The 22801-nt window shown below is 41.1% G+C and overlaps 1 protein-coding gene across 1 annotated transcript in view; it reads left to right on the top strand.

The window, feature by feature from the left end:
* Positions 1 to 20919, top strand: part of cacng7a (calcium channel, voltage-dependent, gamma subunit 7a) — a 45596-nt gene extending 24677 nt beyond the window's left edge. The window contains exons 3-6 of the mRNA XM_051955251.1: positions 1604 to 1690; positions 5588 to 5728; positions 16491 to 16622; positions 20178 to 20919. Of these exons, the coding sequence (XP_051811211.1) occupies positions 1604 to 1690; positions 5588 to 5728; positions 16491 to 16622; positions 20178 to 20713 (896 nt within the window). The 3' untranslated portion in view covers positions 20714 to 20919. The remainder of the gene's footprint in view (positions 1 to 1603; positions 1691 to 5587; positions 5729 to 16490; positions 16623 to 20177) is intronic.
* The last annotated feature ends 1882 nt before the right edge of the window (positions 20920 to 22801 follow it).

Raw genomic sequence — 22801 nt, 5'->3', positions numbered from 1 at the left:
TGCTTCTGTCTCATTTTTCCTAACTGTGGGCTCTTTTTTCATTGCAAAATTAAGTCCTGGGCATTTGTAGAAACAGAACAACCATGACTAGAATTAGAGAAAACTCTTGTTATGGTGTGAAATGACACAAATATAATGCCATAAATCAAATAGAAAAATGATACACAAATTTCTCTGATTATTAGTTGGACAACAAAAATGAAGGAAAAAACAAGAATCAACTTGTAAAACATTATTCCAAGGGCTCACAGGTGTTAGAGAGAAAAACACTAATGTTTTTAATGTGTGAACACAGCCTGCAGTTCAGCCGAGTTCACCTGGATAGGTGAGGAATTTTTGTTTAAGGACAGATTGTTGCAGCTGAGGCGCTCATGGCTTCGTGTTTGTACCAAAGAGTGCAGATTTTTTTGTTTTTTACAGAATGAAGTTAGTTGAAATGGTTTATTTATTTATTTTTTTTAATGAGACAAGTAGAATTAGAGTGATTTAGATAGAATGTCCCAAAATTTCGCTTAGATTTGGTTAAATGTTCCAACAGAATGGTAAATCACAGATGAGTCCAACAAGTATTTCACAGGTTTTCTGCATGGTAAATGGAGTCCTGTTGGAATTTTTTAAAAGATAACACATCTTTCAACCTTGCTGGCAGGCTTTGGGATTTAAATTTCCCCACACCGTGATTCCATCAAATCAACTACGTGATTGGTGGGATTCGTCCCAGTTGAGCTGCTACAAAGCAGATGATTGGCTCTTTTGGTGATTCTCCTGTCGAGTTTGATTCTTTAAGTTTCGAGTGTGTGCCTCAGAGTCTTTTGTCCCGTCTGGTAGAACTTTGCTTCTTTAGACAACTCTGCTGAAGCCAAAAGAACTGAATTGTATTTTCTTTTTCCTGAACACACAAACAACAGCAGGGTGGACACAAATAACTGTCCTTATTGCAGTAGCTGTCTCAGTGTTTAGGGTCATGATGGTGTTGCTCTGGGGAGGTGGCCATGTTTGTGTTTCCCTGTTGTCTGACGCCTGGTACAAAAGGTCAGAGGAGGAAAACGCTGGTGGCATTTGGATCGGCTGCGAGAGGGAGGAGAGAGATCACATTTGTCTGCGCATGCATGCATCATTTTTGTCGACATATTTTTGTGCACGTACAGATGTCTGTTTTGTGTATCGTGTGTGTGTGTGTGTGTTCTCTCTGCCTGCAGTTTGAGGTTAATCATCGTCTGCATTCAGCTCCTCTTCCTCTCTATCTGGACTCAGACCTTGTTTTCTCCCAAACCTCCTGACCTCCATCTGTCTCTGCTTCTAATTCATTTTTTCTCTCACTTCCAATCTCCACCTTCCCTGTTTTTGTTTGTTTATTTGTTTTCCGATGTCTCTTTTGGGGTCTTCTCTTTCACCTCTCCTTTCATTCGTCCTTTCCAAATCCCTTCAGAAGCTCCCACTGTCTGCCCTCCGTCTGTGTCTTTTAACCTCTTTATTTTTTGGTTTGTTTATCCTGGTTTTTATTTATATATGCAAATAATTCCATATTGTTTGTGACCCAAAGAAGACCCCAATAAGGCCAAACATTTATAGCTCCTTCTGTTTGTTTTTCTTCCTTCCTCAGGACCGGAGAAGGGCAGATGTGTGGCGTCGGAGTACTTCACCGAGCCGGAGATCGAGATCACGACAGAAAATACAGCCAACATCCTCAGTAAGTTCCAGTTCTCTGTGTGAGAACTTTATACTGATGATGATTAATAAAAGAGCTGCAAAAAACAGTTTGTGTATTAGTTTGGGTCAATTTTACCTTCTGGTTTTGTTCAAAATGTATGTGAAAAATATACCTGTGTGGTGAAATTAAAGGTAAAACGTTGAACCAGGAAGTTGTACTGTATGAATAGGATTCTATATGTGCAGTTTGTTCATTACTTTTTCATGTAGGACTTCTCTACTAGTTGCCAATGTGGTTTAGAGGTTTACATTTTAGGTTTTTTGTTTAGCTGTGCATCCATTTTAACTGAAGCCTTCCATTTAAGAGAAGTTATTCTTAGAGGAGAAGCAAAAACCAGTTACTGTATTAGTTTGCGTCTCTTTTTTTCTTCTGATTTGGTACAGAATTTTAGGGCTGGACCCGAATATCTGAATATTCGTTCGTATCCGGATATTAATTTTGGTATCCGAATAATCCTGCCCCCCGGTCGGACGTTACCGGGAACGAATATTCGGCGTTGCTGTCTTCCCTCCGCCTTCAGCCCACATCGGCTCATATTGGGGCTCATCTCGTCCTGTGATCACATAAACATGTACACGTATGTCTATGTGACCACTCCTTCCTCCCCCCAGACAAAATAGGAATATTCGGAGCTCGTCTCTTCCCTTCGCCTTCGGCCCACTTCGGCTCATCCCGTCGTGTTCGGCTCATCTCAGCTCCTCCATTCATGTTTCTTACCTCCACCCGAATGACCGGGTTGCTGCAGACTCTGACGTCACGCTTCACTTCGTTGCATAAACACAAGACAAGATGCAGAACACCTCCGCTGTTTGGGAATTCTTCAGTTTAACCTTTTAAGCTTCAGTCAATTCCAGCCGTTTTCAGTACTAAAAAATCGCTAATATTCTATTTTTAAATAAAAAAAATTACGAAAAATACAGGGAATATTGGACGCGCATCGCGAGGTGCTTTTCCTTGAAAACGACCGATTCGTGGATTTTATACCGACTTCAGGACATGTTTTGGACAAAACAGTTTACTGACTTGTGTCATCTGGATGTAAAAGGTTGGATTATGGCCGTTTTTTGTGGAATCTTTTTTTGTGTGTAATAATGAACCCGGAAATGTGAGTCGCGCTGTGTGCATTGAAGCCGTGTACAGAGAACGGATGGATGGATATTTGTTTTTGTCGGACAAATGTGTTTTTCTCACCCGCTGTGGTAATCACATCTGAAAGTGGTTTATACCGGCGGATTCATGAGAATCTAAGCTTTCCATCGGCGTATAGTGTTTGTATAATCGTGTTTGCAGCCGTCGGACATTCTTGAAATCCCTATGCAAATTAGTAGGTGTACCGCTGGCGGTACACCTACGACGCACTGAAGCGTAAAGAGTTAACTGAAGACAAAACGAAGGCAGTGTGCAAAATTTGCGTCTGGGAGACCTGACGAACGGATCCGGATATTCGTCTTTAATAGGGCCCGAATATCTGGAGACCAGAAACCACTATTTGGGCCAGCCCTACAAAATTTATTTGAAAAATATACCTGCATGGTTAAATAAAAAGTTAAAATGTTGAGTTTCAGATCAGCAAGTTGTACTGTATGATTAAAAAGTTAATGTGCAGTTTTTTCACAAACTACACACTGATTTTCCTTCATCCTCACCTCCAGATGCTCTGAGTGTTTGAGCTCAGAACTCAGTCCTTCACGCTGACAGCAACATTTTCTAGTATGTTGCTGCTGATGGCGAAATATTATCCAAAGTTCGGTTTCTGGCCAACAAACCTGTGCAAAACCGCATTCATTTTTCAAGAATTCTGTGTTTACACAAATAGATTTTTCAGTCAATCAGGACGACGTTCCCCGCGGAGCCGTTTTGTCTGTGAGCTGTTTGAATGATTTAAGATGTTGACACTGTGAACCGGCTTCAAAGTGCTCTCCCCTCTGCAGTTTGTTCTGTCTCTTTGAAGTGAAGCGCACACTGTTGTTAGAAACACCGGCGGGGAAGACGTGCGGTCCGTTTAATGCCAGATAAATGTCCTCAGGTAGACGCACAAGTCAGAACACCCGCAGTGGCTCGGTGGGAGACGGTGCTGAATAAATCATGGAGCAGCTTAACACCAACAGACCTCCGGGTAGAAATGCACAGCCCAAATTTATACCATGCTTGAAGATTTTTGACTCCAACCTGCCCTGTCGTTAGGAAATACATTCTGTTCTTCAAATTGAGGACTTGCTTTTATGTAGTTTTCATACATTTTCAAATAACGGTGAGGTTTTCTGAAAGTTTTAGGGGCTCCTGCTCTTGTAAATTAAAATGCGCTCAGCCTTGCAACAAAAAAAATGTTGGAAAAAATGTTCTCGGAGGAAAACATGCCTCTGAGATTGAACACAGCCAGAAGAAACAACACAATGGGGAGTATTCTGTAAAGTACACTACCCTTTGATGCACAACAAACTGAACTGTTTACAGCCAACTTAAGCGTGACCTCAGGATGTTAGCTGCAGTTATTTTAATATTTTTGACAACTTTTAATGGTTTAGTAGCTTCACAGCAAAAATACTTACAATTAAGAAGGTCCTCTGCTGCTGCGCCTTTGAACCATTCAGATCAATGTGGTTTAAAGTGGTAAACTGAGGCAGATGCACTTCACAAAATTTATTACAATTTCAAAATTTAACATTTCAGCACCTAAAACAGTCTTACACCTTAACATCTAACTCCAGATGATAAAGCCATTATCTACTATCTACATTCACACACCTTATTTACAAATTTTATTGTGTATTTTTTAGGATAAGATGAATTTTATTGATCCTACGGTGGGAAAAGTTCACCCTTACAGCAGCTCCAAGAACAAAAATAGTATAAAGTCAGTACAGAGTAAATTAGGAACACACAGTGCAAAAATGCAGAGAATAATATAAACACAGAAGATTTTTTTCTTAGAAGACTGTTTACATTTTTTGTGTAGAAAATGTTAGTATCACTACATCCTCGCTCATTTAGCAGAATGATAATGTGACGGTTCAAAACTTGACAAAATTGTATTCTCTACAAGGTGACTATTACAGTTTAGGGCTGAAGTTTAGCAAAATTTAAGTAAACCAGCTGAAATGAGAAGATCTTTGATTCAAGCAGCAGCTGTCAGTGCAAAGCTGCAGTTCCTCAAATTGCCACTAGAGGCTGGCGTCAAATAAGCCTCATTCCCCATAGACCTCCATGTTAAAATGCCCAAATTCACTGCAGAAATAAACATGTTTACAGGGTGGTACAGAAACGTTTTTGGTGTTTATAGCTAGTTCCTCATTTCTGACTCTATGCGGGTTAAGTTTTTAGAACTTACTAGTGTGGCTTAAAGTAACACATAATTACACAACTGATGCCCCCCTCAGCTCTACTCACACTCCATCTCTTATACATTTTTTTGGATTAGTCGTCACTTGGTCACTGCTAAGAACTGATGCAGCCACACTGAGCTTCAAACCCTCTCAGAGGACAGTTTATTCCTCTTTTTATGCGGTCAGTCCTTTAATCAGTGCAACACAAAGCTGCACAATTATAATTACAAGCTGCACCAAAAAGTTGAAACAGGCATTTGTGGGCTTAATGAGGGCTACAGTTGTTTTAATCATTGATGAACAGTTTTAAACCAAGCAGCATTAGAATTCAAACCTTCACACCCTTCAAATTCTAATGAACCTGAAAAGCAGAGAAACTTGTGACTCACCGTCTTTGCCTTGGACTAACAAAGTCAGAAAAACTTGCTGGAAAAATTTTCAATTATTTAGGATTCCCCCAGAACATTTCTCAAGGGTTCTGCGTTTGCTGCATTTTAATTTTCCTCGTTTTTCCTCTCACCTTACTTTCTCTCACTAACCCTCCCTCCTCCAGAAATGGTCCGAACTGCCACTCCCTTCCCCATGGTCTCCCTGCTCTTCGTCTTCACCGCCTTCGTCATCAGCAACATCGGACACATCCGGCCGCAGCGCACCATCCTCGCCTTCGTGTCCGGTATATTCTTCATACTATCAGGTAGTACACCCAGCACACACCTGTTTCAGACCGTAAATGACGTTGTCAGCCTCTGAGCAGCAACAGAAGGAGTTTTACTCGCTTCACACCTTGTTCTTGTGCAGAGAAAACTGTCAAAGCCTCACAGAACACTAATTTTATACTCTCGTGGAACAGCTAAACACTCCATGATTTTTCATGTCGCAGTTTGTTTCCCGATTTTCCAATTACTCTGCCGTGTCTTGTAGTCGTTGCAAAGCAGCCTGGGAGGCGAAGCTCAGCTGTCAGAGAGTCTGGATGCAGGGTCTTCAGAGAGAAAACAAGTTTTCTAGCTGTACAAAACACAACGCCGCTCCGTGCATTTACGCCAGGATAACAGCAGCCTCCATGCAGCTAATGCGACATATGTACCGCCTCTGAGGAGCAGTTTCCTTCCAGGCGCTCGCGAGGGTTTATGATCAGGCGATTAAACCCAACTGTGAACTTTCCTCAGCTGCTCCCAGGTCAGTCTTGCATTGCCTCGTTTTAAATTGCAGACTTTACAGTCCATGATGGCGAAGATTTAAAGCTCATCCTGGCACTGCAGATAAAAAGGCTTCAGGGAAGGCCACATTCTGTATCAGAGATTAAAGAATGACTGAGGCTGCTTTCTGTAATGACATTTTCACCGTATTGTCCTCAGTTTTTTTATTGCGGAGGTATTTTCTTTGGTGTTCTGCGGGCACACAGATATTTCTTAATGCTTTTTGTGCATGTTGTCCTTGAAGAACACAATATATTTGTGCAAGCACGAGCAGATTACATCCAAATCAAGAACACGATAAACACTGTGCGCACGAAGATGATGAGTTTATACAACTTTGCAGAGTGGAAAAGCTGCAACAATCCCAGTAAAGTGTAAACATGATGAGTAGCAGATCAATAGATTTTCTAAATATGTAAAAATGAGCTACATTTGATTGAAAAGTTAGCAAAGGCTTTTAAAGAGAACTCAAGGTCATTCAATAAACAGCATAATTGTTCAAATTACAGGTTTTTTCATAGCACAGGTCTCATTTTAAAATGTTTCAACAATGAAGGAATCCCACACCTTCATAAATGTGTATATATTATATGAATGAATGAATGAATGAATTTTTTACTATTGTGTCTTACATACATTCAGTATGCCAGCCCTAACATGGGCTTATAAGACACCAAAGTACACACCAAGCCAGTTGCCAGCAGTAGGTACAATAAACACATTTTAGAATTTCATTATTTAAATAAAGAAGTCTGCCGCCTCTTCCAGGCTTTACAAACAAATGCAGCCAGGTTATGAACATTATATGTACACAAATATTTCATCTTGTCGTCGTCACTACACCAGAACAAATCAGGCTTTTTAACAGATACTTCACTGAACAACACATTTCTGAGGTCCTCATAAAAAGAACAATACAACAAAAAATGAGATTCACTCTCAACTTCTCCCAGTTGACATCGTCCACAGAGTCTCTCTTCCTCAGGCGTTTGTGAGAACCTTCCGGTCTCTAAAGCCAGAGGGAGAATTCCAGTTCATAATTGAGCAATCAGGGATCTCTGGTTTCTTGTCAGATTAGATTTAACGTAAAATTCTGCCTCGAAATCATCCTTTATCTGAACATAAGTCCGTAACTTGGGTTTAGTCAAAATCTCACTTTTCCACTTTTCTTTAAATGTAGACAATAATTTTGTTTGAATGTCTTTAATATTGCAGGACAAATTGTTATGAAATATATAAAGAAGCTGTGCTTCATTAAAAACTGCTCCAAGCTCTGCAGCCCAGAGAGAGTTAGATTTACTCCAAAGGAAGACCCTTTTTGTTATTCTATTATCAGGCGTATAAATAATCCGGTTCCACAGTCTGACCATTTCACATTTCCTTAAGATAAATCCAGGAATCCAGCCCATATCGCCCTGTGCTGCCAAGACTGGAACAAACCTGTGTATTATAAGTGGTTAAGGGTTAAATCTGCCTTTGCATGCTTTGGGGTATCTGCTGTAGTTTTACTTCCTGTTTCTCTTCTGTCTCCATGCTTCTCCCATGTCTGTCTCTCAATCTGTTTGTCTGTTTGTGTCTTCTGGCTCCTTTTTAGTGACTTTCGGTTTCATTTTGAGGTGATTCTCCCTGCCTGTCTCTTTTTCTTTTTTACTGCCTCACTTTGTGTGTTTTCCCGCCTGTGTTATTGTCTGCTCCGCCCTCATTGCTTTCACTTGCATTTTGTTCCCTAATTAGTTCCCAGTCTCTCCTTGTTCCCTGTACTCATCTCCTGTGTTTGCTGCCTGTGCTCCTGATGCCATGCCGGTTCATTTTTACTTTAGTTTTTGTGTTCCTCTTTTGTTTATTTTTAATTTCTGTCAGCCTGTTCTCCTCAGTTTTTGTGTCTGGAATCAGTTTTGGGTTATTGAAGCTCTCTTTTCCTTCCTGCTTATCTAAAGCTCTGCAGCTCATTCAACAATTACTCACAGCAGTCTTCCTAAAGCAGTCAGTGCATCTCAAGTCTGGACAATATATGTAAACATATCATTAAAGGGTTAATAATTAGAGTACTTCAAGACGTTTTACACGCACAACTTGAAATAAGGATAAAAATAAACTGTTATTCTAAAAACACAAACAGAAAAGAGCCTGAATTAAGAATAACAGAAAACCAGTGGTTGAGGAGTCAGGGCGTTGTACAGGATGCTCACATGGTTGTTCATCAGTGGTGCACATCTGTTAACATGTTGGGATCATTTTAGATTCAGAGAATGGCAGGAAAGATTGAGGGGCATGAAAGTCCTGTCGACTTAAATAGGACGTTAAATAGCAGCAGAGCAGAAGAAAAGAAGTGTTCCTGCAGAAAGTCAGCATCCTTAAAGGTTAATGATAAAAAGACAGCTCAGTGGATGGAGATTCAGTCTGCAGCTCTTCTATGTGTTTCCCAGCTGACGGCTTGTCAGACCATACCTTGTTCTCGCTGCTGGCTGAACAGTGAATGGAATTTAATTCCAAATAATTGCTCTCTGCTGAGAAAGCTGCAGGGCAGCAGCGATTTGATGTTTCACTGCGGGCTTTTGGTAAAAAGTTTCAACTTAAACCAAACAGTCTGGAAAGGGACTTTGTTGTAGTTTGACAGAACTACAGTCAGAAAGACTGTAATGAGGAGGTGTGGTTTTCTTCAAGATGTTGCTTCTGAGCCAAAACCCTCCCATTATCTCCCTGCAGCAAGTGACTGTCGTCAGACTCCACTACTCCAGACAGGCAGCTCAGTGGAAAGTTACTGGATGATATTTTTGATCACTATTTTAGAGACCCAAGTGGTTCTGAACTAAAACAAAAAGAGATTCACCTTCAGATCTGTTCCATACAGATTCTGCTATGTGGACAAAAGTGTGCAGACAACCCTGGTCTGGTGCTGTTCTTCATGATATGGAGCAGATTTCTCATTCCAGCAGGATAGAAAGACCTCATAGTGCTTCATGGTAGTGCCCCTTTGCACAAACCCAGGTCTATAAAGACGTGCTTTTTTCCGTTTTTGTGCATAAGACCCTGCACAAAGCCCTGACCTCAACTCCATCCAACACCTTTGGGATGAACTCGCACATTGACTGTGAACCAGGCCTTATTACCTCACGTCAATATTACACCTCACTAATGCCTCTTTTAGCTAAATGAGACCAAATCCCTGCAGCCAGCTTTCAAAACCTTGTGGAAAGGATTCAAGAAAAATGGAGCTATAATAGCCGCAGATAAATGTTGATGATTGTGGTGAGACGTGTTCAACATTCAGATGTGGATGTGATGTTTTACTGCCTGCATGTCGTGTTTGTCTGAGTACAGTGTTCCCAGTAACAAGCAGATGCATCTGCTAATGCCAGCTCGTTTGACAGGAAGAAAATTGGAAAAAGTTGCACCTCCACCACAGGAGGATTCACTGAACTGTGTGGCGTTTTGACTGCTAGTAGAAATATACACATGCATGAGTATGTGACATTCTGTATTCCAGCTAGTAGTTTTCACAAATCAGTTGTCATAATTAGGGGAAAAATGGGATGCAGACTGCTTATGAGTATCACTGGATGTACCAGATAATTACAGGAAACAACGAAAACCTCCAAGCAGGAAATACATGATGGAAATGCTGAGAATAGTTTGTAGTCTAACAGGAGTATTCTGTGCACTGGTTATGGACAGAGTTTCACTTTCCAGTCATGTTCTACCAAAACCAGTTTGCCTCCTCCCGACACCGTTTTGCAATAATTACAAAGAGACACGGCATTTTTCACCCTGTAGCAGAATGGTAATGAGCTTCAGTCAGATCATTCTCCAGCAGTGACACAGCATTGTGGTGATGCAGAAGGATTCATCCATCCGAGGATGTTTTCCTCTTTTCCTGCTTTTTAAAACTGATCATGATCGGTTTAATCTTCAACAAATCTACAAAAAAGAGACAATTTTATGTCAAAATGAAAGTGGATTTCTATAAAGTAATGTCAGTTATTTAGAAATGTAAAATAACTAGGGATGTCCAATAATATCAGCTCATCGATATTATCGGCCCAATATTGGCATAAAAATGTAATATCGGTCAATATCGTGATTTTTTTTTTCAGTTTTTTACGTTGAGAAAGCCTTATTGCATTTGAGAATGCATCCAATGGGGCATCACAATAAAATGAGGCACTACGTTAATTCCACCACAGGAGATCTGTGATGTTACCTTAAATTAGTTCAATTGCCCATAGATGTCGGTATCGTTGATATCGGAATCGGAAATTGAGAGTTGGACAAAATCAACATATGGGTTATTGGCAAAAAAGACCATATCGGACATCCCTAATAATAATATAAGATAAAATCTACTTTATTCATCCCAGAGGAAATTATTTAATTAGAAATAAGCAAGTAAATATAATATATAGTAAAATATAATATAACTGTTTGCATGAGTGTTAATTACCTTAGAAGTGATTGAGAATTCATACAATTAGTGAAATGGAAGTTAATGGTGCAGTGACGTGAATCGGAAATGCTCTTTGTCTTTTTGCTACAGTAACTAATAACTGAGCATCCTTGAATGTTTTATTTTAAAAAATGGAAGGAATATGGATGTGCAATTTAGACCAGGCTGCCTTTTAAAATTGAGCACTGTTCAAAAAGAGCTATTAGAGTGGCACAAGACACCTATGACTCCTCAAACGCAGCAGAAAGTATCAAACAACATGTACCGTACATAGGCTTCCTGCAGATTTTTTGTCTGCAGCACAGACTAAGTGGAGACGCTTGCTGATCTGTTGAGTCAGAGCGTGTAAATAAAACGGTGAGATGTTGGCCTGGTGAGCTTTGAATTAAATGAAAAAGACAAAAGACAACTTTCCAGAGCAAAGAAAAACTTTGTCACTGTAATCCATCTTCTTGTTTCAGTGGTTGCTCGCATCGATAAAGTCGTTCTGTCAGGTTGCTGGAAGAGGAGCTGCGACATCTCTCCTGAGCATTCTGTTCTTTGTGTCGAGTTGTTTTGGGAGTGAGTCTAACGCAGCCAAGTAGGTGACATCCTCTGGTATCTCTGCAGGACGCTGGGTGACGCTTCTGGTCGTTACCTCCAGCATAGGGTCAGCTGATGGAGTGGTTGTTGGGTTTGTTTTTTTTTTTGGACGTTGTTATTCTCTCCGTTTCCCTGAGCAGACAGGATGACATCACCTTGTTTGCATGAGGGAACTTTACCTCACAGATGCTAGCTTAGCATGGTGGTCTGCTGACTAGACACATGATGTCATGGCGATGTCACCGAGCCAAGATGATGGAGGAAAAACACGTTTGTGCAATAAAGCAACTGGAGATAACTAATGTGAAATCTGTGCAAAATGTGTGCAGAGAAACATCAAAAGCTAAAAATTCCAAAAGCATATCCAGGCTGGAGCCCTTAGAAAGAGGAGCTATTTGTGCTTTCCATTTGTCTTTTTCATGCAGAGTCATTGATTTTTGTGAGTATTTTCCTTCTTTTTTCAATAATTCTTGGTTTATTTAGTGCATAAACTTGAAAAATTCTGAGATTTATTAACACTTTCAAGTTTTTCCAAGTAAAACATTGTGTTCTCATGTGAAAAAAACATTCCACATGTGACAAATGAGTTGACGTACGTGAGCAGACGTGAGGTGTTTTGACATGTCACACTTCATGAAAACGTGTAAATGATAATGCCACCTCCATGCATCGACACAAAGTGAATAGAAGAGGCCGTTTTGGAGAACATTTTTTTAAAGTTTGTTTTTCAGTCAATGGTTATGTGAAAATAAATCTCTGCAGGGTTGTTTTGGTTGTTTTTTTTTAACTTTAAGAAGTCCTTTCAACAGCCAGTGACTGCAGTTCGGCAGCTTTGGGAAGAATAAAGAACTGGTTCCCTGTCAGAAAAAAAACTTCTGATCATTTATGGTAGAAAAAAAAGAACATTGAGAATTCGACAGTCAATGGTTACCAATTCCCCTCAGAAACAGCAACTCGAGCAGGACTTCTGTTGGTTTACTCTAAAAGCTGTTTTCGCAGGCAGCGCTGCAGCTATTTCACACACAGCAGGGGAGGCGAACACAACCACAGAGATCAGTGGTGTTTTGGTTTTTTGAATGATGTCACGTGACTCAGCAAAAAAAAAAAAAGAACAGCTGCGTTTGTCTCCGTCAGCATGCGTGTGTTTTGTCATGAAAAGCGGCCATCAGTCACCGTCAGCACCCCAAGGTTAGCACATGGTGACCGCGGACCAGCTGTTTCCTCCCGCTGTCCTTCCTCTCCAGTCATTTCTCTCCTCTCTGGTGTTTTTCCCGTCTCCTCCTGTGAATGTGTGTGCGCTCATTCATGCACATGTTGGTTCCACGCATACAACATAGCCAGGAGGCCGTTTGAGATGAGCACTGAGTCACAACACTGCCATCTGATGGCCAAAAGGAGGAATTACACCTCTGTACTTTCCCCCCCACAATTAAACAAATTAAAGCAGTCTAATTATTGTCATATTTAGTGTAATGGGAAAGATTGAGGCTGAACATGAACACAGAAATTTTGTTAGATTATTTCACCACTGATTTGTCACTAAATCTTCAATCTATTCTTTTTTTAGTTTTGTCTAATCGTGTCTTCATATTATAGTTTCATTTTTGTGTGTATTGATGTTCTGATTTACTGTTTTTCTGATTGTCACTGCTCATTTTTGTTCTTCTGTTTCCAACTTTCAGATTTTCGTGAAGCTAATGAAACTGCCTGTTCATGATATAATGAATGCATTTAGACGTGAAGTCAAGTCAACTTTATTGTCAATTCTTCAATATGCACAAACATGCCAAGGGTTGAAATGATGCAACTCTCTCTTCATGCAACAGTAGACATTAAACAAACATAAGGTTCTGAGATTTAAAAAAATACAAGTCTATAAATAAAATTTAAAAAAAAAACAAGTAAATTAAGAACTAAAAATGAAAAGTCCAGTAAACTAAGAACAAAAAAGCAAAACTAGAACTAAGCAACAACTAATAAAAGCAGAACTTGGTGAAATGTAAACATGACCATGAGATAGAATGGCATGGCAGATATAGTGCAGAATAAAATACTGACAATGTTTAAATATATATATATCATGGGACAAAAACAGGCAAAGCTAAAGCCACCATCTGATTTTGAGACAAACTTGACTCCTTGTAATTTGTGGCAGAAAGACTGGAAGCAGTGTTTTGTTAATGCATATCTGTTGAATGCCTTCAGTGTTTTTTTTTTCCACCCATCATCTTGTAGGGATAAAGAGAAAAGTACCCATATTAAAACACCACAGATTATTACTATAAGCCTCGGAGCAGCATGATGTTCCGTCCTTCATCGGCTTTGGATTCCTGGAAGCATCTTAGCTCATAGATTTGTTCCATCATTAATGTCCTACAAATCTCCTGCCTGCCTCCTCGAGGACCCTCCCGCTACGATTAGTGCCATTTTACAGATGCCACACCAAACAATCCCCCTGACAAATATGTCTCTAAGTCATTTTGCACACCTTGTGGACAGAAAAACGGCCTTGGAGACAAATGAAGTGCCTCTAATTTGTGCAGGAGACACAACCGCGGCTTCCGGTGTTGCATCTCGGTGTCTCTGACATGCAGTTGCCTTTTGAAGGAGGAGCAGAGCCGTTCTGCAGAGCCTCAGAGCCTCTGCGGCACCCTGAAGCACAAGCCTAAATCTGGCTTAACACATTTGAACTCCATGTAGGCTCTTTATATATTTATTTTATGACTTTGCATGGTGTTTTATATAGAGATGCCACTGATATTTTGTAGGAAAAAAGAACTTTGAGGTGATTCTTTCACAGGGAAGCATCTCTGTGTTGTGTCAGACTCTCGCTGCTGTAGGATTTTGCAGGTCAGCTGCAGTGGTTGGTCTGTCGACAGGGGAGGGACTGACACACTCTTAATGAGGCTTCACTGTGTGTGTTTGTTTGCGTGCATGCAACCAGGATTTGTATTTTAGTGTGTTGCATTCATGCGTCTCTTTTGTACTGATTTTTCTTTGACCACAAAAGTGCATGTGTGCGAGTTTGTCCTTATTTGTGTGCAACTCTGTTCTTGTTTCTCTTCACCACAGCACAGCCCGTTGTTGGGGTTTTCTCAGCCTATTTACAGTACAACCAGGACGCGTTATCATTAGCCATTCCAGCTACACACACACACACACACACACACACACACACACACACACACACACACACACGCAGATACACAGAAAAAAAGCACACAAATACAAAGAGACTAAAGGGACGCTCAGACGAGATTAGTATTACAAGGTAACGAGGGAAATGTAACATTGGCCTTGCACCTCCTGGTTTTCCAGTTATTTGTAGTTTGTAGCTTGGTTAAACATTTATGAGGGCTAAAAAACAAAAAGAATCTCCTAATCTCCCATTTTTTCCCTCTTCAGCTGCTGTGCCTGTTCTTCAAATATGCACTGTTCGTGTGCACATTTGCAATCTGTCTCGAGCCACAGAGCATAGTAGTGCGCCTTTGATGCACGGACACAGTTAACTTGTTACTTGTTCCTATGGAAATATGTTAACATACATTAGCCAACTATATCTGAGCACAAGATCAAATGTTGGACTGACTCCATGAACAGTCATTACAACTTAATTTGTTTAAAACAAAGGCCATATATAGCTTGAAGTCAAACTGATCAGCCAAAGATTTTTTTTTCCAAAGTTAAGCACAGAGTGGATTTCTTGTTTGATTTCTTCATAAAGTTTGGTTCCTCATGGTCAGATTTTGATTGGTGTCTTCTCTCTTGTGTAGTACAATTTGGCTACACTCTACTTCTGTAATTTTGTGCTGGATAAAGGATGGAGCTAGCTAACGCATCAAAACTCTCAGCTAGATCTTCGAAGTACTAACTAAGTCATTTCAATTTCTTTTTGTAAAAGGGCAGTGCTAAGATATGACTACATCTCATTGATACCTGATCAGAAATCCATCTTTTAAGAAAAATGAAACAGCAACTCAAATTTTCTTCTGTAAATATGCTGAAATCAACAGAAACCGCTGCTACTACAAAAACTCCTATGTAATAATTGATTTTTGTTGGCAGTGAGTTTGGACTACAGCAAGCAGCTCCATTTATTATTTTTTCAAATGATTTCACAGTTACTGCTGTGTGGTCACTGAAATCAGAATTTGTTGCAAAAGGTGTCCCACAAGGCTCATCCTGGGACCTTTGCTGTTCCCACTTATACAGATGAGACTGTCTCCTTTGTGTTTGGCTTTAATGTTACCTCTTCATGCTGATGATACAGTTTTGTACTGTAGTGTGTTTCCTGCTGTCAGAACTCTTCAGGACTGCTTTGCCGAGTTAAAAAGATATACTCAATAGCAGATAAATGCAGATAAAACTACATTTCTGATCTTCATCAGAGCCAAATATAACGAATATGACAATGTGTTCATCTATGGGTGCCACAAAATCTGGAAATTTGGATAGATGAGACTTTCAAATGTCAGTAATGATGAATACCAAAGTAAATTACTGGTTTCTTTTACATAAATGTATCATGTTCCCACTGCCTTGTAGAAGAAGCTTACTAAGGCAGTTTTCTGTCAGGTGTGGTTAATGGTGACATTTATACATGCATGCATCAGAGCTGCATGCTAAGGATGTGTGGCCTTCCTTCTCTGTAAGGCAGAATGACACTGGATTAATTCAAATATGTTGGCCTATAGGTCATAGGCCACACATACATAGGCTCTGACTGTTTCCTTGTAGTTCTCTTATTTGCTTTATTGCTGCCTTTTATTGTCTTACCCATGTCAAACACTGCAAAGTGTTGCAGGTGCTGGCTGCTTTTACTGAGCTCCGAAAAATCTAGTTGTACTCCCTGTGCACCTGCAACCTGGCATAACCTCCAGAACAATCCAGAGCTTGACTCATTTTCCTGCTTTAGGACAGTTCAGGTTTTTAATTTCATCTCGGTTCACTTCCAGCTGTACTCATTTTAGCTGATTCATTTGTTTCTACATTTTAAAATGCTCTAAATTAATGCGTTTATTTTCTCACTAACGTTGCCTTCTAATACTTTCATTGCTATTGGCAACTAAGTTTCTCCTTTTGTGCCTGCATCTTTCATTTTCTTGCTCAGCTGCATCATAATTGAGGCCTCAACACCTCAGTATACTCAGAGTTAAATTAATGAATTTTTCCCATGAAAAATATCTCATAAGAACTGCATGACTGTGACCGACTGTGTTTCTGTGCCTCTGCAGGTCTCAGCCTGGTGGTGGGTTTGGTTCTGTACATCTCCAGCATTAACGACGAGGTGATGAACCGACCCAGAGAGCCCGAGCAGTTCTTCCACTACCACTACGGCTGGTCCTTCGCCTTCGCCGCTTCGTCTTCCTGCTCAAAGAGGTGATCGAAGAAACAGCACACGCCAGCGCGCGCATGCACAAGCACGAAGAGTCGGTCACACGTGAACTCGTAGCACTGCGGCATGTACACAAACACACAGATGAGTAAACACACGGCGAGCGCTTTCACAGTGACACAAATATGCACTGATGCTTTGCAGAGACTTAACGTGCGGCGACACACACAGATTGTTTGGAATCCGGTTTGGATGTCCACCAACCGCCATTTAGCTAAACACACTCGAGCATGTGCACAAACACCAGAGAGGAAAAGACGCACACAACACACACTCTCTCTCTCTCTGATTGCTGAAAAGCAGACTTCTTCAGCTAAACACACATTTAAAAAGTGCGTGCGTAGGAGCCCGTCATCCTGCCCGCATCAATATTCATAAATGTTAATAGCTTGAATACTTGAGGGCAGCAGCTCTGTCGCAGCACAGCTTCATATGCATCAGAATATTTTCTCGCTGAGGGGAGGGAGGCTGCTCTGCTACTCCTCCTCCATCCTTCACTTCTCTCCCCTTCTTGTCTCATCTCCTCTGCTTCATTCAAGCCTTCTTCTCTCTCTCCGTCCTCTACTTTTATCTCCCCTTCTTTAATCCTCTGTTGTAGCCTCTCTCTTCTCTTATCTCGTCTCCTCTTTGCCTTCTGTGCATTTTTTTTATCTCCTCTTTGTCTCCGTCTTGTCGTTTCTGTTCTGTTTCCTTATCCCTCCTCACACTTGTGTTCTGTAGCATTTCTACACTTCTCTCTCTTCTTCTCTGCGAGCTTTTATTACCATATTTCTTCCATTTTGGTTATCTTTCAGTGTCTAATCCCGTTTGCCCTCCTCCTCTTTTTTCTCTCTTACTTACACATCTGCTTCCCTTATTCTGTTCACTGTTCATCCATCTATATTTTTATTTCCTATTTCCACATTTGTCTCTCCTTGTCTCCTTTCATGTCTTCTATTATCTTCCCATGAAGTTGCTTTGTCATCTTTTTTCCTCTCCTCTGTAATCCTGTTTTTTATGTTCCATTTATCTCATCTCCATCATCCCCCTCCAATCTCCTCTCTCTCCACATCTGTTTTTATCTTCTGCATTTCAACACCCCGATATCCTCCTTTTTTTTTGTCCTCTATTTTCCCTCCCTCTCTGATAATCTGTTCTCTCATTTCCTCTCCTTTTTCCTCTCCTCCTACCTTGTCCTCTCTCAGCTCTTTCCCGCCTTCCCTCTTCCTCTCGCTCTTCTTCTAATCTGCTGCCGGAGTTGCAAAGCACATTTAAGCGCACCGTTTTCCTGTCGTACACGTGAGCGCGTTGATCGGCGTTCACGTTCCAGCGTTGTTGTGGCGACGATGTTGTGGATGAATACTGAATGAGCAGCGAATGCTCGGCAGATGCCCGAGTGAAAACATGAATACATTTTTGATAATGGCTCATTCCAGCGAGGCGCAGCAGGCCTTTTTGTCAACTCTGCTAAATTTATTCAGGGTTTCTTTCATCCCCCCCCCACCATCTCCTGACGGCAATGTGTTACAGTTTAAGGATGGTGATGGTTCCAGTGTTTCATCAATCTTTCGCGTTGTTCAGTTTCATTCCCTCTGGCGATGCAGATGTTGTGTTTCCGCGGATGGAACGTCTCTTCTCTCTTCGTGTCAGTTTCGTGTTTTTTAGCAGCAACGTTCCCAGCATGTATTTATTTTTCTCAAATCCACTTTACTTTCAACGGACTGTCTGTGAAGAAGAGGCGCTGTTTCAAAAAAAATGGACAGTTAGAAACTAAACTGCAAGCGGTCGGCAGTACGGGCTGGACTTTACATCTGATTTAAATAATTTTACATATCTTAAGAGGATAATTTTCCCAGTTAGGAAATTTGTCAGTTAATCTTATGAAGATGTTTCTGTTTACTACTAGAGAAGGCCTGCCGTGAAGCATAAGAACACAAAGAGCAATAAATAGTTTGCAAAACATGAATTCCCAACAGGATTGAATGATAAAATGAAAGCGAGATTAAACCAAATATTCATCTTTTTATTGTATAAAAGCTGCATGCATCTGCACTGACTATACACTGATATGTAAGACAATTATTGGATATAAGGGAATGGATGGAATTGTTTTGGACGAACATTTTCATGTAAAGAGCACTGTGATTGAAAGGGAAAATTCACCAAATAATAATAGAAAATATTAGCAGGGCTGCCTGCAAAGAAAATTATACCTGCAGATAGCGGAAGAAAAGGACAAAAGAAATGAGCGACTAATGGCAGGATCATACGCACACCTTTATCAAATTAACCAGACTGCTTTGGACTTTGGGGAGTTGTTCTTGTTTATTTAGTTTTTAAAATAAGTTTTAAAACAAGGAGTCTGCTGAACACCACACTTTGATTCAGCTGTTTTATCATGCCAATCAACAAATTTAAAGAAAACCTGAAGAAGCCAAAACTTAATTTTCTCCAGCTGAAGAATCTGATATCACTCACTCTACCCTACATTGTGCACTGTCAGCGAGTGTGCCATTTTGTAGTGCTGTCCCGATGCTAGCTTACAAATGTTACACCCTGTATACTGTGGTGCACTCAAAATATCCCAAAATGCGCCTTCAAAAGTAATGTTCAGCCGATGGCCAATGCACTGCGTACCATTGTGTATTATGTGAAGGTGGTGAGACAAACAGGAGCATAAAAAACTAAAATGTAAGTAATTTCCTGTTTAGGTTGTACTGATGACTCTGATTTTATCTGTTATTAGCCATGTAATAAAGTGTGAACTTGATGTGTTTTCACTACGGTGCTGCAGCGCGAATCACAGCTCACAAGCAACCTGAGTAATGGAGTAGTGTCCAAAATGTTACTCTGCTCTAGTGCTCCCTACATAGTTCACTATACACGGGGTCCTCGAATTACGTTGGAGTTTCGTTCCTACAGTGTTAAGTTGGTTTTCGCCATAAGTTGGAACTCCAGTGAAAATGTAAACAAAGCCATCACCATAAGGCTCACCAAGATATGTTGTTGCTGTTGGTCTTCCAGCCAAAGCAGTAATAATCTTTCCATCAATAATGGACCACTACACTGCTTTGTAATCACAGTTGATTTCATAGGCGCAGATCCTTTCACATGTTTGTGTCCCCTTTTTATCACCGACTGACCGTCGAGACGTTCGTTTGTGTTTTGCCATGTTCCGAGCGTTTTATTACATTCAGCTCAACTTCCATTGAGATGGCTTTTCCTTTTCTTTGAAGCATCAGAAGAATCTTCATTATGCTCGTTAGCCAGAGTGAAGTTAGCAAATGTAGCATAATCCAATGTGGCGGCAAATGTAAACAAAGCCATCTTAAAATGCTGCGTGACCACTGTACATACAGTATTCATCCACTCTGCTCGCAAACCAGTTCCGACACAACAACGAAACACCGTACGTTAAACCGAGGACCGACCCGTAATCAGTACTGACATAACGACGAAACGACGTAAACCGAGGACCTCCTGTATAGTGGTCCCAAAACAGTGGATGATTTCGGACGCAGCCAGTGTGCGACCTTGTGTCTTCGTGTCTGTCTCCACCCAGGGGCAGGAGTGATGTCTGTCTACCTCTTCATGAAGCGCTACGCCGAGGAGGAGCTTTACCGGCCTCACCCTGCACTCTATCGCCCCCGCATGTCCGACTGCAGCGACTACAGCGGCCAGTTCCTCCACCCGGACTCCTGGCCTCCACCGCAGCGAGGTCGCAGCGCCTCCGAGGTCTCCTCCGACATCTCCATCCAGCTCAACCAGACCCCCCCACCACAGCCGCCTCCCAAAGGGGGCAGCAGCTCCCAGGCGACGCCCTCATCCTCCGGTCCTTCATCGGCCGCCAGCTACCAGCTCCAGCCGGCCTCTTCCTCCTCCACCTCCTCCTCCTACCCGCACCCCCTTTACCCAGCCGCCACCTCCACCCTTCCCAGGGTCTCCCACGCCCACGGCCACCCTCAGCCTCACCCTCACCCAAGCGGGCCCCCGCCTCAGTCTCTCCCTATGGCAGCGCCCCCCTCTGCCGTGCCTCCTCCCCGCTACCACACACATATGCGAATGAGCGCCTCGCCATGCTAGGCTACATAAGCAGGGAACGGGAGGGAAAACACAACTCGGGGTGGGTTGGGGGGGTTAGATTGGCTCTGTTACAGCTCTGACACACCACACGACATAAACACAGATACAAACACAAATCCTGTACCCTCAAAGTGTGTGGGAGGAGGGTTGCGGCAGAGTCACTGAAGGAAGGAGGTTTAAGGAGATCAAAAAAAAAAAAAAACAAATAGAGAGGAGGGAAGGAAAGGGGGGGGGGGGGGGGGCAGGTGGTGGGCGGAGAGATGACTCACCGCCGATGCCGAGCTCGAGCCCGAGATGAAGACGGACACTTAACAAAACTTTTAACACGCTGGGAGGGAAGCTGGGAGGGGAGGAGGGAGGGATACGATGATTAGTAGCAACAAGACGTTTGTGGGGTTTGTGACGGGTACATTCATCACCGGGCCGTGATACACAGGCAACAGTGTGGAGCAGCGCAGCAAACAGGAAGCTGAACCATCTCCAAAATGCTGTCCGTTCACAAAAAGAACAAAAATGTCAAACAAGCAATGTATCTTGTAAACGTACTATCCTTTCATCAACCAAGGATGTAAGTAAGACAAATGCTTGATGTTGAAAATACACAATTTCCTTTGACTCTGTTTCTGATTTCATGAACATGGTTGGGAAGGTTGCTTCATTATATGTTGATTACTTTCGAAATAGTTGAGAAAACTGAGAATCAACCTTAAATTTGACTTGTTGTTCACCATATACCTGACCAGTAAATTACCACAGGAATGTTGAATTTTGGTGGAAAGGTGCTTATTGGTCTTGGTATAATCAGATTTTGAAAAATATGAAGCAAAAAATCTTGGTCCCAACCAGGAGTAACATTTTTTTCAGCACCTTTTGTTTCAAAGTGGTCATCTTTATTCTGACACAACCTGTTTATTAAGGCCTTAGCAAGGCTCCAAATACATACAATATATGGTATATTCAATTTTGCAAAGGTGGACATCATATGAAATCATTTTGCAGGGCAAGTTTGAAGAAATAATTAGCATCACAACAAGAAGTAACCGGACACTAAACCTTCTCAAAGGAGTCAAGGGCAGCAGTCTTCCTTTCTCGGTAGTATGTTTAAATTATTACATTTGTGTGTTTAATTTTTATGGACAAAAAATAGCATTCACCTAAAGACAACAACTGTCTAAAGTGAAAAACTATGTACAATTATATTTTTACAACTGTAAATTTTTAGTTTTATGTTTTTAAATATAAATTTGACTTCCCAACTTTGCTCATGAAAACTATAATTGAAAAGAATGACGAAAATACCAATATAATACAGAATGTCCATTTCATCAATAAACAGTATTGCTTGTGGCTTTTGCCCATGTACCATGACCAACAAACACAACTATTATCTACACATCCACAGGTGAAATGTGTATGCATAGAGATTTATACTCTAACTGTATAGACTTGTTTCAGGATGCTGAAACAGATGTTATGAAAACTTAATCCCGTACGTTTTAGGTGTTTTAGGTATCGAATTTTCTAAGTTGTTTGTATTTTGGGATGGAAGCTTTGGGAATGAATGTTCAACATTTTGTGCAATGAAATTTGAAGACGCAACTGAGAGACTTTTTAAAGAGTCGAGCACAGTCGGAGAACCTCTGTGGGAAGTTTCTCTGACCTGACTGAGCAGGGACTGTCTCTTTACCCACGGTACAATCAAAGTGGAGGCCTTGGCGTTTTGGCATTTACAATGCGAGTCTGAGATTTAAATGTTTTTGGTGTGTACATAGTAATGCATACAGATGTGAGAAACTGTACCAGTTAAAGCCAGGTTCAGATTCCATTTTAATCGATTCGATTCAGGAAAAAAAAAAGTCTGGAGGGAATCAAGTGTTCAGAACATGATGAATGGTAGAATGTCCATGGCCAATTTTGTTGTCATTTCCATCATCCCAGTTTTAATCGTGACATTTTGGAGGTTTATTTCAAATGATTACCTCCTAGTTTTCTGTCTGACAATGACTTCCTGAGTTGATAGATTTTAAATGGAATCTTGTTCTTCCTGGTTTTATTGAAATTATAGAAAGTTTATATCAAGAATATGGA

Source organism: Acanthochromis polyacanthus, chromosome 11, assembly GCF_021347895.1.
Source record: "Acanthochromis polyacanthus isolate Apoly-LR-REF ecotype Palm Island chromosome 11, KAUST_Apoly_ChrSc, whole genome shotgun sequence".
NCBI lineage: Eukaryota > Metazoa > Chordata > Actinopteri > Pomacentridae > Acanthochromis > Acanthochromis polyacanthus.
The sequence above is the reverse complement of the archived record's forward strand: the minus strand, read 5'-3'. Positions and strand labels throughout refer to the sequence as shown.